We start from the raw sequence: 16,110 nt of genomic DNA, 5'->3' as shown, positions 1-16,110 counted from the left end.
ATCCGCCGTCTGATCCTCCACGTCACTGCGATCTCTTCCACCTCCTTCTCACTCACAAGCAAACTCTTCCCCTCTCGAAAAATTTCTTCCCGTCGTCTTTGATCACCCTGCAACACTTTGATCAGCAAGGCGTTGCCTTGGGTTCAGAGACAGGTTTACTCTGTCAGGAAGGTCCTGGAGACGAGAGAGCAGACACGGACAACAACGTGAGACCAGGAAAGAGAGGCATGGCAGCATGAAATACTTGTCGTCTGTTCGCAGATCGATTCTCTCAGTCAGCAAGGCGCGGCGTTCATTGATGAAAGTGCCGTCGGGGAAGAAGCTCGGGTTGAGGCGACGCCCGACAAAGAGACAAGCCTGAGCGATGGTGAGCGGCCTGTGATGCTGGTTGTTGTCTCGTCAGACATCGCACCTGCGCAGTTGTCTTCCGATTGGGAACAGGGACAACCTCAGGCCGAAGGCTCGCCAACTCTTGCAGTCTGATCGGGACCGGGGTGTGAGATTGGAGGGTCAACAGGAGGCAAACACTCACTCATCCGATTTTGGACGGAGCAAGGAGATTCGAGGAAGAGGGAAGAAGCTGGCTAATCGGGGCGCGGGACATTCTCTGCATGTAAAGTGAGATGTTGGCCTATATCCTGGTTCCGATCGAAACACAGTGGGTGGCGGCAGGCTTACTTACCTGCCATAACAAATCCTGAGATCCGTCGGATTCTCTCCCTGGCCTCCCCTCAAGCGCAAGTTCGCAGTTACGGGCTGGAGGAGGAGCGTCACGCACACGTGGGACCGATGAGGAAACGTTTCCTGCACGTGGGAGGCGGGAGAGTGCATGAAGCATTCGTGAGCCTTGCACGACAGCACAAGGAAGCAGAGGAGGATTCCCCGCTGTCTCCTGCTGGCACATGCTCGAAGTGTCGCTGCTCTTGATCCTAGTCTATCAACTCCGCCCTCTACCTCCTCCTCCGCTGCTCTTCCATACTCCTTCCATGCCCGCATATCCGCCCCACCCATCAGGCTATCGGACCACCCCCCTCCTTGAAGACCCACCCACCCTAAAACTATTCTTATACCCCCCCTTCTTCAATATAAAGTACCCCTTCTCACACATACCCCACCACCCAGCCTCCGCAGCTCTCAGAAAGTAGTAAAACCGAGGCCGTCAATCAGCCTGGCAGGGCCTTCTGAGTCAGTCAGCGGCCCGGCCTCCGAGCTCGGACGTCCGGCCCGGGCCGGGCCGCCCGGCGCCCGGCCAGCCGGGCTCCCGACTTTGATCACCGTGGCACCGTCGTCACCGTCCGATCAACGTGTGAGTCACATGATGTTACTCAGCCGGCCCCCGCCGGCCGCCGGCCCGGCGCCAGGCCGGCTGAGGCTAGGCTTGCCAGTCACCGTGGCACCATGTTCAACTAACCGGGTGGTTTAGGTTCAGGTTAATGGGTTAACATGAACCTGAACGACAGCCTGGTAAGTTCAAGTACTGACAGTGAAGCGGTTCAATCCGGTTGACAGCATTTAAGTTTGATTGACTTCATATCACTGACTGAAAGAGTTGTCAAAGTGAATTCATCAAGCATTGCCAGGTGGCCGACCCTCAGTAGATACCGACAAGCTTGAAGTTCAAGGATAGCAAGAGCTGCCGCTATCCCCTCAAGCCTTGAAGGGTCGCTCAGCTCCTGCTTCAGGCCTCCTCCTCCTGGCAAGTGAATGGCGGAATCCTTATGGTGCGTGAAAGTGCTCAGGAGTAGAGCTCGCTCGATCCTGCTCGTCAAGCTCTCAGACGCAGCACTGAACTCACGCGACCTCACCTGCCGCCTCGACCACCTCTGCCTCTGTTGGTGGCGCAGTCTCTGCTCCTGATGCCTGCAGCACGGCTCTGGGGAAACGTTCAGCGCTCTTTGACCACAAGGATGGAGACCTGAGGGTTTGAACGAGCTCCAAGGACGGAAGGCCGCTTCTGCCTTGATGCCGAACTTCGTCTGCTTCATTCGTGAGGGTGACAATTAGTCCCTGCAACGACAAGTCAAGCTCGATCTTGCTCTTTGACAGAACCAACGGCAGAACGACGTCGAAGTTGACAAGCAGACATGAGAGCAGCTGAAAACCCGTCGATGATCTACCCCGCATCATCATACCACATTCTTCCATCCAAGACTGCAGGTTTACCGATCCGGTTTCTAGCATCTGCAATCTCTCGACGGCTGGGTCTTCCTTCAAGGACAAGCCTTCATCGGTGCTCACAAACCTGAAGATTCGCACGCAGTGATGAGCTGAAGCCGATGGTAGGAGAACAGACATGCTCACCTCAGCAGCGATTGTTGCTCACTCAACTCCACACCGCACCTCCTCCGAGGTAGTTCGTCGAAGATGTACGTCCTGTTCAGGACTGACGTGACTGCTCCGACAGATCATGTTTGATATCAGTACTTGTGTGCTATGATGGAGTCGCACAGCAGCTTGGCACAAGCATGGTATCTCTGTGACCAGGTTTGACCTATCTCGGAAATGAGAACCTATTTCTGGATCCAATGTCCAAACTCACTTCCTACGACGACAATCAATACGTCCGAGCCCTTAGAGCTCAGGATTCTGGTCAAAGTGTCAGCTGTGACGTGATTGTGACATCTCTCTCAGAGCTCCTTACTTCCAGCAGTTTGTCAGAACGCCGTTTGACTGTGGCTCCCCTCGAAAGCTGCATTCCTCCAAGAAGACGATCCCTTCTTCTGTCAGACTCTCTGCACGGATGCAGGCCTGATGGACCAAGTCAGAGATCAGATGCATGAGCATCGAGTGACCTGGAGGGAGGACAGCGCAGCCGACTGACTGACTACAAGGAGGACTTGCGCTGTCCTGACATTGCCCTGTAAGCGGCCCCTGCCCTCGCTCCCCCACTGACAACAGCGTGAGGCACAGGACAAGCACATGGAGGAGATCACATGAATGAATGGAGGGGACAGCAACTCAGTCTGCTCCTCGTCCTCCAGCTCCTCCTCCGCTCTTCGCCCTCCTCGCTCAAGCAACGCGCTCGCAAACTCTTGCAACGTCGCCATGGCTCGGACCGAGTACTGCCGCTGCTGCTTCAGTTATTCATCTTCTATACTTGATTGCTGCCTTACTATATATACTACTCCATATCTGAGGCGGACTTGTTTTCCTAGTGATGATTCACTATGAGTAAAAGGCACTTGTTCCCTCAGTCACGGTTTTAGCTTGACACTGCGGGCGATGGCGATGAAGGAGAAGGTCGCAGCGATGCGGAGGAGGATCGCCATGGTCTCCTCCTTCCCAACTTCCCTCCCTTCCTCCTCCTCCTCTTCATCCGCTGCTGGTATCGCGGGCGAGCCCTCCTGTGCAGGGTCTGGTGCAGTGACTTGATGTGGCAGACTTGGGGGAAACTCGCTTGCTGCCCGCAGGGTTCTCGTCAAAGTCGACGGTGAGTCACCTCGAGACAGAGGAGGGGCTGAGAGAGCAGCAGGTTGGCGTCATGCTCAACGGGTTTGTCATCGAGGGACTAGTTGTTGGAGGCCCCGCCTTCTCCTCCCAGGCCCTAGCTAGGGGGGATGAGATCCTGGCAGTGGATGACCAGCCTGCGTCATCGTCGCAGGTGCTGCATGCTCTACTTCGAGGAGACGACGTACCGGGCTCGCAGGTCAAGCTCTCCTTCCGCAAGCAAGGAAAGGTGAATCAGCCCTCACTCGGGCATTCCCTCTGTGCTATTGGATAACGCGTGCACTGGTTGCAGGCAGAGGTTCGGCAAGTGGTCTTGAGCCGCATGCGGTCGGAAGAAGTGGCGGACAAGCGACGAATGCTTGAGTTGTTTGCTTGCATCCAAAACTTCTTCGAAGATCCGCCGCAAGACACAACTGACGCAACCTCGACCGTCGACCTTGCCATCCAGTTGTGGACGAAGATGTTGCTTGCTGATAGCGAGCGCTTGAAGAGGGCAGAAGACAGCTGCCGAGACATGAAGAGCTGCTGCCTCGAAGTGCTTGCCGAGCTGGAGGAGGAGGTAGATGCACTGACAATCAGCTCTGCTCGTGTTTCAGCCCTGTGTGACTGAGTGAACAGCTGGAGGTTGACAGAGTCGGGCTGCGGGAGAGCTTGCTTCGATGGCAGCAGCGAGAGAGAAGGAGGAGCCTTTCGCTGAAGGCCTTCGGGCTATGGAGGTGCTGCGAGAGAGAGAAGTCGGACGAGGCAGCAAAGGAGCGGATGACGCGCAAGCTGATGGTCAAAGTCTGGAGATATCATGTGAAGTCGATCAGTGTTATTCAGCACAGAGCCCTTCGAAGGATCTCTATGATGAGAACAAGCGCGGCATTCATGTCATGGAGAGACTTGGTCCTCATGGAGAAGGGAGATGAAAGCAATCATCAACTGACAGAAGAGATCGAGCATGCGTGCATTGAACCAGTTGAGAAAGATCAATCAGAACCAACCCTCTATCTACTCCTCTTGCAGAAAACAACCTTTTCCAGTGGAAACAACATACTCGCCAGCTACAAACTTCCAAATGCCGCGCAGAAATAGCCTGGCGCACTGGGAGGAGGAGGCTGGAGAGAGCAGCGCTGCTGGCGTGGGAGGAGACAAGCCGGAGGGCGCGGGGGGCGAGGAGGAAGGGGAGCTGGAAGCGGGAGGAGCTGGAGGGGCGAGCAGCCGGGCGCGCGCTGAGGAGGTGGGCAAGGAGGAGGGCGGATCGCAAGCGCGAGGAGGCCCGACGAGGAGAGGCGGAGAGGCGGCAGAGGAGGCGGCGGGCGGAGCGAGCGATAGGGGGCTGGAGGGAGGTAGCAGAGGAGGAGAGGGCGGCGCATGAAGGAGAGAGGACGAGGCTGCTGGAGCAGACAGAGGCAAAGCGTAGGGTGCTGGAGCAGGCAGCAGGGAGCTTGGGAAGGAGGAAGGCGAGGGAGGGGCAGCGGGAGGTGGTGTGGGCATGGGCGGGGCGGCAGCGGGGGCGCGGGAGGATCGGGAGGCTCGGCTGGGGGAGAGGTTTGAGGGATGGGCTGGGTGGGTGAAGGAGGCGAGGGAGGAGAAGAGGCGGACGGAGGAGGAGGAGGCGCAGAAAGAAGCAGCGGCGCGGGCTGAGAGGAAGCAGGAGACGAGCTGGGCTGAGCTGGTGCTCAAGACGCAGCAGCTGTACCTGTGGCGGAGCTTGACGAGCTGGAGCGAGCAGGCGAGGGGCGGAGAGCGAGGAAGGAGATCGGGAGGAGGGCGGGGGAGGCGAGGAGGAAGGGAAGGGTGAGGGGAGCGGTGCGGGGGTGGCAGTGGTACGTGGAGGAGGTAAGGGAGGGAGGGAGGGCTCTGCAGAAGAGACAGGAGAGGCGCATGGTGGAAGGCAGTCTCAAGGCCTGGGGGGAGCTGAGGCAAGAGGAAGCGAGCTTGCGGAGTCTGTGCTCCCGAGCAGGTCGGCGCAGGGAGGAGAGGACGGGGAGGGCAGCCCTGGTCGCGTGGGAGGCGGAGGTGCGGAGAGCCGAGAGGGCTCGGGCAGCGGGAGCGAGAGGGGAGGAGCGAAGGAGGCGAAGGATGAAGCAGGAGGCGGTGCGGGGCTGGAGCGCGTGTACGAAGCAGAGGAGGAGCCAGGGGAGGGCAGTGCAGAGGGCGAGGAGCGCTGGGAGGAGGCGGCTGGAGAGAGCAGCGCTGCTGGCGTGGGAGGAGACAAGCCGGAGGGCGCGGGGGGCGAGGAGGAAGGGGAGCTGGAAGCGGGAGGAGCTGGAGGGGCGAGCAGCCGGGCGCGCGCTGAGGAGGTGGGCAAGGAGGAGGGCGGATCGCAAGCGCGAGGAGGCCCGACGAGGAGAGGCGGAGAGGCGGCAGAGGAGGCGGCGGGCGGAGCGAGCGATAGGGGGCTGGAGGGAGGTAGCAGAGGAGGAGAGGATGTCGCGAGGTATCATCTCAAGTCTCTCGGGGGTTGCGAGGCTGGTCAGGGTTCTGAGCTGCTGGTTGGAGACGCGTCGCTGCCTTGGCCTCCTCGCGTCCTTGAGGCTCAGAGGCTCTTCAGCCTTGCTGTCCCTTCGGATCCAGGCGCTCAAGGGAAGGGCGTTGCTGTCCTGGCGACTGTCAAGCCTGTTGGGGCATGTGGAGCAGCAGCAGCAGCTCTCGAGTCGCCTCGTGTCTGCGCAGGAGGTGAACTTGGACGAGCTTCGTCGCTGCCTGGTCAGCTTTGTGCTTCGCTTGTGGGTCGTCGGCATGTCAGCGAGGAAGCGCCTGCATGTGTCACTCTGTCAGCTTCAAGAAAGAAAGCAGCGGCACCTGCTCGCCGTGCTCCTGGTCTGATCTCAGTGTTTGTCTGCTGCTGCTGCTGCTGCTGCTGCTGCTGCTGCTGCTGCTGCTGCTGCTGATGATGATGATGATGATGATGATGATGATGATGATGATGATGCGCATGCCAGGAGGACTGGCAACGTCAGGCGCGAGTGAGTTGCTCGAGCTCGGAGGCTTCTCGAGATCTAGACAAGGAGGAAGAGGAGGAGCTCGAGGAGCAGCAGCAGCAGCAGCAGCAGCGCACAACTGTGAGCTAGGAGAGGCTTCTTGGTCTCATGCTGAGCTTGTCATGTCAGATCGGCCTCAAACTGCGAGGATGCAAGGTGGAAGACGTGGCCAAGGGAGGGCCGGCAGATCTGTCGGGCATGTTCTTTCGGTGCGATGATGCGACTTAGTGGAGGAAGGTGACGTGGCAGCAGGGGCGACAACCTCATAGCCGCCGAGGGCTGCATGCTCACAGACGACAACGTCCTTCAAGTGCTGCGAGGCAGCGACGTGCCCGGCACCTTCGTCAGCATCCTCCTCGAGAAGTCTCACACGGTCAGGAGGAGGAGAACGAGGAGGAGGAGGAGAAGGGGGGCGGGGGAACTGACGGCTGTCGCAGGGAGAAATTATCCACGTCCGCCTCAAACGAGAGCTCCATGCTATTCACTTCTCCCATCGCGTCAGGACCGCCTCCTCCTCCCTCGCCTCCTCCTCCCTCGCCTCCTCCTCACTCGCCTCCTCCTCCCTCGCCTCCTCACCTCCCCCGCGCCCTCGAGCTCCTCGTCCTCCTTCTCCTCAGGCTTCCCTCCCTCACGTCTCCTTCGAGCGCATGGTCGTTTGACCCGGACAGTCCGTTCGATTTCCGTTACGAATAACGGTTATGTGGGAGGGCCGGCCATGGAGGAGGAGAAACTGAAGCGAGCGCTGGGGGCGTTGAGGGAAGTGGCGAGGAGGAGGCTGGAGGAGGAGCGGGAGGAAGCAGAGCTTGTTGCTCAGCTGCGAGACGAGTTGCGAGCCAAGGAGGAGACGATACTTGCGAGCGCTCAGAGGCTCCGAGACATGGAGGCGAAGTTGGAGGAGAAGGAAGCGAACGAGATCAGGATGGAGGAAACGATCCAGTCGCTACTGAGGAAGCTGAACGGAGAGGCAGGAAGTGAAGATGGAGATCAGCAGAATCGCCGCGAGCTATTGGGAAGGCAGGAGATGCAAGACGCGTCGACTTGCACTCACGAAGATCCTCCCGACGACGAGACTCGCCGGATCCTCAAGAAAGTGTTGACGTCTCTGCGATCCCTGCCCGCGCACCTCTCATCGGTAGCTGGTCGGATGCATGTGACGGAGATGCAAGGAGACGATGCTTGTGCGGACATGCAGGAGGAGGAGGCGACGTTGGAGGATTTCGATGTCAACACGATCGTTGGAAGGTTGCTGGAGGCTGTGGAGACTGTGAGGGGCGAAGTGACGAAGAGGGTGGGAGAAGTAGTGAGAGAGTTGAGAGGGATGGAAGAGAAAACATCGCAGATGGAGCAAGATCGACATCATCTCATCCTTGATCGCGATCGGATGAGACGGAAATCCGAGGAGATCGAAATCGAGATGCAGCGCAAGGTGGCGGAGGCGGAGAGTGCGAGAGAGATGGCGGAGAGAGGCAGAGAAGCGGCTGAGAATGAGAGGACAAGAGGACGAGGAAGCAGAGGGGATGCGAGTGAGCAGGTGGCACCTGAGCCTCATCAGACGGAGCTGGAGGAGGAGACGGAGGAGACACTAGGGTACCGGAGGGGTGGGCTGACACGGCTCAAGGATATGCTGCTCCTGCCGTCCTCCTCCAAACCGAATTCCGCGGGCTACAGGGGAGAGGATCTGAGAAATACATTGAGCGTCATCAGGAAGATCTCTGTGGACAAGGGGCTGTGTGACGCCATGCCAGGCATTGCTGGGCCTGAGGCGTCCCTTCCCCTGGCTGAGTTCGTCTACTTGTGGTTCGGAAGCAACGCCGAGGCCTCCAGACTCTCGTCGCATCCGAGGACGAGAGCAGACGCGGAGTGCTTCAAGTTCCTCGAGAGCCTCGTGCGGCTGCAGCAGGAGCACCCGGAGGTGGCCAACTTTCACTACCTGCTCAACTCCTGCACCAGCGACGAGGTGGCGTACTACATGCTTGCCCGCAAGGTTCTCCTCGGGGCCTCCGTGAGCGCGCGAACATGGCTGGAGGTATCGAAGCCCGTGGTAGCGCAGGCCTGCGACTTGCTGATCATGCGGCATGCGGAGAATTCTTATGCAGAGACCGTGCGGGAGGAGATGAAGCGGGAGATCTTGAGAGAAGCTGACCAGACGTCTGAGACTCTCGAGCCCTTCGCGTTCCTGGGGAGTCTGCTGATGCTGTACAAGGAGGAGAAGAAGGAGGTCAGAAAGATGCTCAAGCTTCTCTTCGACGCCGGCAAAGGCATGCGGCACTTCTCTGAGCTCCACAAGCTGCGAGGGATGTTGCAGTCCATCGAGCCGGAGGTGCAGGACGAGGAGGTGGTGCAAGTCTACCAGCACGTGCGCAGCCTCATGGAAGAGGACGAGGGTCAGCCCATCTCCTTCCACAAGCTCTGGCTGGTCGTCGAGCGCTGCGGGCTGCTCATTCGCCGTCAGCTGATCGGAGTTCGCTCAGAGCCCGACATCTCTCTCCTTCCCCGGCTCAAGCGAAAGTCTGCGAGCGTCGCCTCCACCTGGTCTGCGGTCAAGCCGCACGTGCACTCGATGGTGCTGAAGCTGCGCAAGTCGAACTTGGCGATCGAGAGGCGGTGGGGGAGGATGGGGGAGGAGCAGGTGAAGCAGCTGGAGCAGCTGGAGGGGACGGAACGAGAGGGAAGCCATCTCGTCGACAACCTCCGCAGATTACTCGCCAACCTGATACTCTGGCACAGCATGCAGAAGGAGATCCATGCGGACAGGGCGGTGACAACCGCTGATGCCGAGCTCCACAACCTCGCCCTGCTCGTGATGCATCGCAGTCGCATGGATGAGAGAAGCAGCTCCTTCGTCGCCAACTACCTGGGGGAACCTCCACCTGACCCGGACTCTCACTTCCCCGACATCTCTACCGCACCACTGACGCCCGTCAAGCTCGCACCGAGATCGCGGACGTCCATGTACTGAGGCAGCGTGATGTCTTGCTCGTGATATCCCTCCTCCTCCTCCCCTCCTCCTCTTCCTCCCCCTCCCCTCCCTCCTTCTCCTCCCCTTCCTCGCCCAGTTTCGTTCCTGATTCATTCAACTTATAACAGTGAAGCACTAGAATCACTTGGGAAGGCCCGAGGAGAGGTCGATCAGCGACTCGTCCTCCGTGAGGGCGGAGGGTCCGCAGCCAACCTTGGTGTGAATGATGTACTTCACTCTCCCTCCCATGTCTTGGTCTGCCTCCCATCCTCCTACCTCCTGCACCTTGTTGCGAAGCTCATCGTCTGCGAGGTGATCCTCGAGTGTCTTGTCCTTGGATGGAGGGAACGCAGCAGACACGCGATGAGCAAGCTTGACCAAGTTCGCTTCCTCCACGAAGAGAACGGCGTTGGGCCCCGCGTCAAAGGTGTAAGCAGCGCAAATCTGACCCATCTCCTCGTTGAAAGCATGGACGAACTGGATGATGGCCCGAGAAGTGTCGTTGAGGTAGAAGATGGGCGGCCAGGTGTCCAAGCAGGTGGCATGAAACTGGTTGCTGTCCTCCATGGTGAGTTTCCCAAACGCAGCGAAATCCTTATCTTTGATGGCCTGCTCCATGCGAACCATTCGGTCCGGCACAACCGCTTGTGCTCGGTGAGCCAGCAGTTTGCTGGTGCGGACACTCTCCTCCATTCCTCCAGTGCTGCTGACTTTCTTCTTCTCGTCACTCACGACTAGGATCAGAGCATGCAGGCTCGGCCAGTGAGTCTCCGGTGCCACTTGCACTGCAATGCTGTCGCTCCCGTCCTCCTCCTTGCCCATCTCCCATTTCACAAACCCTCCATACATGCTCCTACAAGCACTGCCAGAGCCCTGGCGAGCAATCACCGAGAGATCTCCCTCGACCTTGAAGAGCCCTCCCAGTGCCGCTACCAGGCATGCATAGCCTGAAGCCGACGAAGCAAGTCCAGCAGCTGTCGGAAAGTTGTTGGTGCTGACTATTCGTATACCTTCCTTCATGTCACTCTCTCCGCTCCTTGCTTGTATCTCTCTAAGGCAGTTCTGAATCCTCTCTGTATTTGCATCCTCCTCCTTCCCATTGAGCCACAGCTTGACTCCTTTCCAGGACGGATTGTAGGCGGCCGAGGTACAAGTTCCCATGTCGAACGGGGAGAGGGTGACAGAGAGAGAGGAGTTGATGGGGAGGATCTTCTTCTTGTCTCTCTTCCCCCAGTACTTGATGACGGCGATGTTCGAGCTGCATCGATACGTCGCCACCCTCGTCCCTCCCTCGCCATCTTCCCGCCCTCGCTTCATCACGCGTCCTCTTAAAGCGTCAGAGGGGTACTTTGAACAGTCTAATCGAGGGTAGGGGTAGCAGTCTTTAGGGGAGGATCCGATGAAAACGCCCCACGTGGGGTAGTGACAGTACCGGTGATTGAGAGGTCAAAAAGCCGGGTAGTGAAGGTACTTGGAGGGGTACTGCATATGATTCCCTGGATAGGGGTGGTGGTGTAGAATACCAGGGGTAGATGGCCCGTGTTGGTGATAGCAAGGTGCAATACTTGGAGAGGGTAAGGGGAGATGATGACCCGAAAAGCTTAGGACGACAATTAGAAAAATGTCGATCTTAGGGCCCATACCTAACTTCTCGTGTCACTCTTATAGTCATGTATTAGCTATTATAGTCAAAATATATTTGGTTTATAAAGATTGAATTAGGTCATCTAATATTGAAAATTTTTGAAATAATATTGAAATATAGTAGTTAAAATTGAATTTGGCTTGCGCAGTCACTCCTCGAATCCCTCAGAATCATCTTCATGAGACGACCCTACCCCAAGGGGGGTAGTAGGGTAGTATACTACCTACCCCACCCCCACCCCCACACTCTTCTCCACTACACTTTCAAACCCACCCGTCACTCCCAGACACATGCCCACCCCACCCCCATGTTCAACTAACACCCACCCCCACCCTCCTCTCACCACTCGTTGCTCCTCCACCCCCAACCCTTCAATGCAGCTAGGGGGAAGAGGAACGATGGTGGGGGGAAACTAGGAGGCTATGGCGACATGTAGCCGAGAAGCGAGAGAGGAGGATGGAGAAGAAGCAGCGAGCTTGAGCTGTAGAGGAGCTGTTCTCAAGACGAGAAGAAAGACCAGTGAAGAGTTCAGTGCATTCTCACCAAAGACAAAGATGTGAATCATCGAGTTAGAGAATGTGGCAAGCTCAAAAGGAAATGATAACAAGCAAATCCTCAAAATCGTTGCAAGATTCTTTTCTAACAAGTATGTCCAAAAGTTGCGTGAATGTGGACGCACCTGTGGCTCTTGTTTGACACCTTGTAATATTTGATTGCCAGGCCAATGTGAATTGCCGTCTTTCAACAGCGACGTGGGCAGGCGCATGGCAGACACGCAGTCGTGTCTCTGATTCACTAGGCAGACACAGTCTCTGACATTACAAGTCATGCCCATGGACATGAGCGAACGTGGCGAGGCATTCTTGTTCAGTAGCGAAAAGATGCCAGACGAATTCCATAGAGTGACATCTCGGGCAGGGGAATCGAAGGAGGAAGCAATACAGCTTGCCCCTATCAAGATTCCCCTTCCTTCTCGCGTCATGTGTGCATGCTGGTATATCCTAACTTACTTGCTGCTCTCTCCCGGGCTTGTGTTGAATGTAATTCTAATCTCTGGCGTCCTTCTCTGGAGCTCCGGTGAGATTTATTGGCGATGGGTATGGTATTGGCAAAGCAATCGATTCACGAGTCTGTTCTCCGAGCTGTCAAGCCCTCGAATGGAACTCAATCTTCGATATGAGACAGTTCGGCAACTACAGATAGTTGTCAAGGACATCACTAGCACGACGCTTCAAAGTCCCTTGCGGTGTATCCTCGAGAGCTTAGTTCTAAACACGGGCACGTGAGTCCTCTTCATCTTGCCGTTGTTTTCAGCCTTTGATTGAGCAAGACAGGTGGTTCTTGTTTCAAGGAATCGGTTCACTGTGGAGCCTTATCATGCTGTGGTACTGGAATGACGGCCTTCTGGACCAAAGTTTTGTGATTAAGGTTTGATTCTTGCATCGCGTCTTATTGGAACTCATTTGTTTTGGGACCAGGAATTCAGCAATCAAGCAATCGAATACAATTCAACGAATGCTTGGTTTTCTTCGTTGAAATCTCTCAACAGCAACTTCATTAAGCAGTGTGCCCATGTCTTGATTTGTCTTGGAGTCTCTGCTTTTCTGTGGCTTCAAGTCAAGTCGTCCCTTCGCAAGAGATACAATCATAGGCTGCTGATGGCGCGCATGGGTGCTGCTGATATCTTCGTCGAGTTGTTGCTGAGGACTGAGGCTTCTCGTCCTCTTCCTGATGGAGAAGCTGACGGGAATCCCGTCCAAGACGTTGCTCTTGACTCGAACCGTTTGCATCCGAATGGCCAAAACCTCAACGATGTGAACGTGGACGCATCCTACAACCATCTCGATTCGTTCTCAGATCGAAGAGAAAATTTGTGTGACAGTCTCAAGCAGGTATTCATGTCCCGTGAGTGTGTAAGAGAGATTTCAACTATTGAATTCAGGCGAGCTCAAATATTCTGGCGTTAGTAGCTTGTACATCAGATTCAACCAACGATAGCTTCTTTCGCTTGAGCTCCGTCAGGAATCTTTTCGCACTGCTCAGTACAGATAGCTGCGATCTTACCGCAAAAGAGAACATAACAATCGCACTCCAGGCAAGCTCCTTTTTTTGAATGCGTATTGCAGACAACTTGTTGTTTGACGAATGTCATGCGATAGGAATTATTGTCTGGAAGAAATCCTTCGTTGGTATTGCTTTCAATCATCGGATCCCTGGACACGGTTTGCTCTGCCATCTCCTGTGTTCCTGTTGTGATCCTCGTAGCAGGATGTTGATCCTCGCGAACAACTCAAGACATTGCAGTCTTTTGTCTCTGTCCTCCCAAAGCAGGTCGTTTGCTCTCATTTTTTTCATTAAATCGCTGATGGTACTGCAGTGTTCGACGCGGGTGAGACAAGCAGTTTCCAAGACCGGGCTGATTGGTGCCCTGCTCAAGCTGGTCCAACAGCCATCCGAGAAACAAGCTTGTTATGAGCCTCCCAATCCGTCATCGCCTCCAGACCCATCCAACGCCAACGATACGCATGACGGCGGGCACAGCGCGAGTCAACGGGCGACACACAAGGCAGAGGTGTTGGCGAGCAACATGCTGGTCAGACTAGCAACTCAGATGGAGTGGGAGAGCGACAAGACTCCTTTGTTCGATGAAGTTGCGGGAAGATTATGCAGTTGCATTATCGACGATCCGACGGGCCCGGAAGCTGAACGTGCAGCAGTTCTTCTTGCAGTATTGGCCAACACTCTCGGAAACACTTTAGCTTACATGAGGCTCTATGAAACTTCGGCTGAGACGATGCCTCTCCGGTTGGAACAAGTTCGAATCGATCTTCGCAGAATGTCCACAGATTTGATGATGAACAGAAGTTCACAATCATTGATGCAAACTAAATCCCAGCACTTCATGCAACTAGCGGTACCGGCATTGTCGGCTTTACTTGTCGCAGATTCATCTGAGACTGCCAAGTCAGCTGCAGCGCTTTGTATTGCTCTTCTGTGCCTACAGCGACCCAACATTTGCATCCCCCGGGCCGTCATCGAGAGCATCGTCAAGATGCTTCACGCGTCAGACTGGGCGTTTGCGAATGCAGCTGAGGCTCTGGCGGCCATCGGGGGGTCGCGATCGTTGGAGCGAGTTCTGCATGACCAAGGAGTCGTAGAGACGCTCATCCTCAAGATCCGCACCGGGTCGAACGAGTGCAAGGCAAGTGCTGCTTCAGCACTTGAATGCTTAGTCAGACGGCGTCGATTCTTTCGAGAATGCTGCAAGCGGGCGGGAGCCGTAGAAGTGCTTCATGAGCTTGAGAGCAGCGGACAAGCTTCGGTGAGATTAAGGTCGCGGAGAGACTGAGACTGATGAGAAGTGAAGGTCCGGGAAGCAGCCTCGTCAGCCCTGATGTCGTTGAATCAATCCTTCTTGGACGACCTTCTAGCAGCCTGCTCTTCAACGGTAGATAGCATCTGCGTGCTGGGACTTGACTGAGTCGATCTGTCAGGGATACTTCTTCCTCGTCGTTTTCTGCTTCTTTGTGCAGCTCGGGGGAGTTCACGCGGTGATCGACCTAATCGAGGTGAGGGTTGCGGCTGTCATGTCAACGGTTGACGATTGTTTGGTGGTGCTGCCATCAGATCTTCTCGGATATTCTTCACGTCTTGTCTAAGATCACAGCAGTCCGGAAACAGCTTCATTCTCCTACCGCTGCTGCCATTGTGTGGGATTTCATCGTGAATGACCCTGTAGCCCTTCTTCTGATCCTCCTTGTTTGCTTGGTTCCCATTGCTGTCGTCGTTTATCTCCTGCGACGAAGGTTCAGGCACTGTGATAGTGTCAAACTGCCGCAGTCAAAGCAGCATCTCTTCATGACGCATCGCTCGTGGCTGCTGGGCATAAGCTTCCGCCAGGAGCTTGTCGGTGGTAGCGTGCGGTATGTCATCACAGAGGCCATGCCGGATGGTCCCTGCAGACACTCAGTGCAAGTGGGCGACGAGCTCTTGTGCATCGACGGTGTGCAAGTGCAAAACCTCTCGCTGGACCTCGTGCTCAAGCTCGCGTACGGGGACCCCAAGCTGAGCTTAGCTCAGCGCGTAGCTGAGTACGTCTGGGGGTGCTGGGGAGGGGACGTGCCAAAGCGGTGTGGACGAGGCAGTCGCACGCATCTCAGGCTGCTGCGAAAGCGAAAGGATGGGCGGAGGTGCTCCAAGGACGTCTGGCTGGTGCGGGGAAAGTGGGAGGGGATGAGCTACTCGGATGCGTCTGCCAAGCTCTCGGTGGGAGACGCGCAGGAAGAAGAAGCGGCGGGACTTGACGAGCAGGTGCCGGTGGAAGAAGAGGATGAGAGAGTCTGCAGGATCTGTCAGTGCACCGAAGAAGAGGCGCCGGAGCAGGGGAAGCTTTTCTCGCCGTGTCACTGCAAGGGGACGATGCGATACATCCACGAGAAGTGTCTCGACACGTGGAGAAGGATGAGCTTCAACGCCTCCTCTCACGTCCAGTGCGACCAGTGCTTCTACGCCTACCGCGTCGAGCGCCGGGGCCTCGCCAACTTTGTGCGACGTCGGGGGGTGGTGGAGGTGGTGTCCTTCTCGCTGTTTCTGCTGGGGGTATTCCTGACGGGCTTCGTGGTCAAGTGGGGAAAGTTGGCGTGGGAGCTGCCGCTGGCTGATGGCGGCAAGTCGACGGGGCTGGCGGACATGTACGCCATCGACCGGCAGCACTTCATCCTGGGCTGCACAGGGGTGGGGGTCCTGGGCTTCTCGACGCTGGTCATCCTCCTCCCCATGCGAGGCTTCGGCTTCATCGGGTACCACCCGAACCTCTTCCGCGGGAACCCCAGGGGCGACAGCTCAGCCTCCCTCGTCCTCGGCATCGTCGTGGTGGCAGGGATGCTCCGAGCTCTGTTCCTCGCGTACAAGCTGACGCAGCACATGGCAGCGAGCATAGCAGAGAGGTCGGGAACTGTCATCCTCCCAGCCGATCACTCCCGGTCTCCCGGCAGGTGGCGGGGGAGGAGGAGAGGAGCCTGGCGGGGGTGAGGTCGGCGGGTTGTATTGTAACTTGTACTATCTGTTCGCATAAAGCTTTTGCAAGCTTC

The 16,110-nt window shown here is 56.6% G+C and overlaps 6 protein-coding genes across 6 annotated transcripts; 4 read left to right on the top strand and 2 right to left on the bottom strand.

The window, feature by feature from the left end:
* Positions 1–1,499: 1,499 nt before the first annotated feature.
* Positions 1,500–2,089, bottom strand: GUITHDRAFT_156383 (hypothetical protein; the record flags this gene model as incomplete). The annotated part of the gene is made up of 4 exons (XM_005819195.1): positions 1,500–1,758; positions 1,806–1,873; positions 1,916–2,007; positions 2,054–2,089. The coding sequence occupies 4 exons, from the start codon at positions 2,084–2,086 to the stop codon at positions 1,736–1,738; spliced, it is 216 nt and encodes a 71-aa protein (XP_005819252.1). The 3' UTR covers positions 1,500–1,735.
* Positions 2,090–3,222: 1,133 nt separating this feature from the next.
* Positions 3,223–4,524, top strand: GUITHDRAFT_121563 (hypothetical protein; the record flags this gene model as incomplete). Its single annotated transcript, XM_005819194.1, has 5 exons — positions 3,223–3,325; positions 3,381–3,430; positions 3,473–3,676; positions 3,740–4,006; positions 4,066–4,524. 5 exons carry the CDS (start codon positions 3,223–3,225, stop codon positions 4,522–4,524), a joined length of 1,083 nt encoding a protein of 360 aa, XP_005819251.1.
* A 1,338-nt stretch (positions 4,525–5,862) lies between these two features.
* GUITHDRAFT_121562 (hypothetical protein) lies at positions 5,863–9,375 on the top strand (the record flags this gene model as incomplete). The annotated part of the gene is made up of 6 exons (XM_005819193.1): positions 5,863–6,255; positions 6,378–6,497; positions 6,546–6,625; positions 6,669–6,789; positions 6,854–6,913; positions 7,231–9,375. 6 exons carry the CDS (start codon positions 5,863–5,865, stop codon positions 9,373–9,375), a joined length of 2,919 nt encoding a protein of 972 aa, XP_005819250.1.
* A 141-nt stretch (positions 9,376–9,516) lies between these two features.
* On the bottom strand, positions 9,517–10,673 carry GUITHDRAFT_158994 (mevalonate pyrophosphate decarboxylase; the record flags this gene model as incomplete). The annotated part of the gene is made up of 2 exons (XM_005819192.1): positions 9,517–10,633; positions 10,654–10,673. The coding sequence occupies 2 exons, from the start codon at positions 10,671–10,673 to the stop codon at positions 9,517–9,519; spliced, it is 1,137 nt and encodes a 378-aa protein (XP_005819249.1).
* A 2,724-nt stretch (positions 10,674–13,397) lies between these two features.
* GUITHDRAFT_166744 (hypothetical protein) lies at positions 13,398–14,759 on the top strand (the record flags this gene model as incomplete). Its single annotated transcript, XM_005819191.1, has 4 exons — positions 13,398–14,342; positions 14,388–14,468; positions 14,515–14,589; positions 14,648–14,759. Coding segments are annotated over exons 1-4 (1,002 nt in total), but the record flags the coding sequence as incomplete, so codon positions are not given.
* A 671-nt stretch (positions 14,760–15,430) lies between these two features.
* On the top strand, positions 15,431–16,109 carry GUITHDRAFT_156382 (hypothetical protein). Its single transcript, XM_005819190.1, has one exon. It carries the CDS (start codon positions 15,440–15,442, stop codon positions 16,049–16,051), a length of 612 nt encoding a protein of 203 aa, XP_005819247.1. The 5' UTR covers positions 15,431–15,439; the 3' UTR covers positions 16,052–16,109.
* The last annotated feature ends 1 nt before the right edge of the window (position 16,110 follows it).

This window comes from Guillardia theta (assembly GCF_000315625.1).
Source record: "Guillardia theta CCMP2712 unplaced genomic scaffold GUITHscaffold_239, whole genome shotgun sequence".
NCBI lineage: Eukaryota > Cryptophyceae > Pyrenomonadales > Geminigeraceae > Guillardia > Guillardia theta.
The sequence above is the reverse complement of the archived record's forward strand: the minus strand, read 5'-3'. Positions and strand labels throughout refer to the sequence as shown.

Coding starts and splice junctions, on each gene's coding strand:
- GUITHDRAFT_156382 (XM_005819190.1), top strand. CDS start 15,440: ATGCGATACATCCACGAGAAGTGTCTCGACACGTGGAGAAGGATGAGC.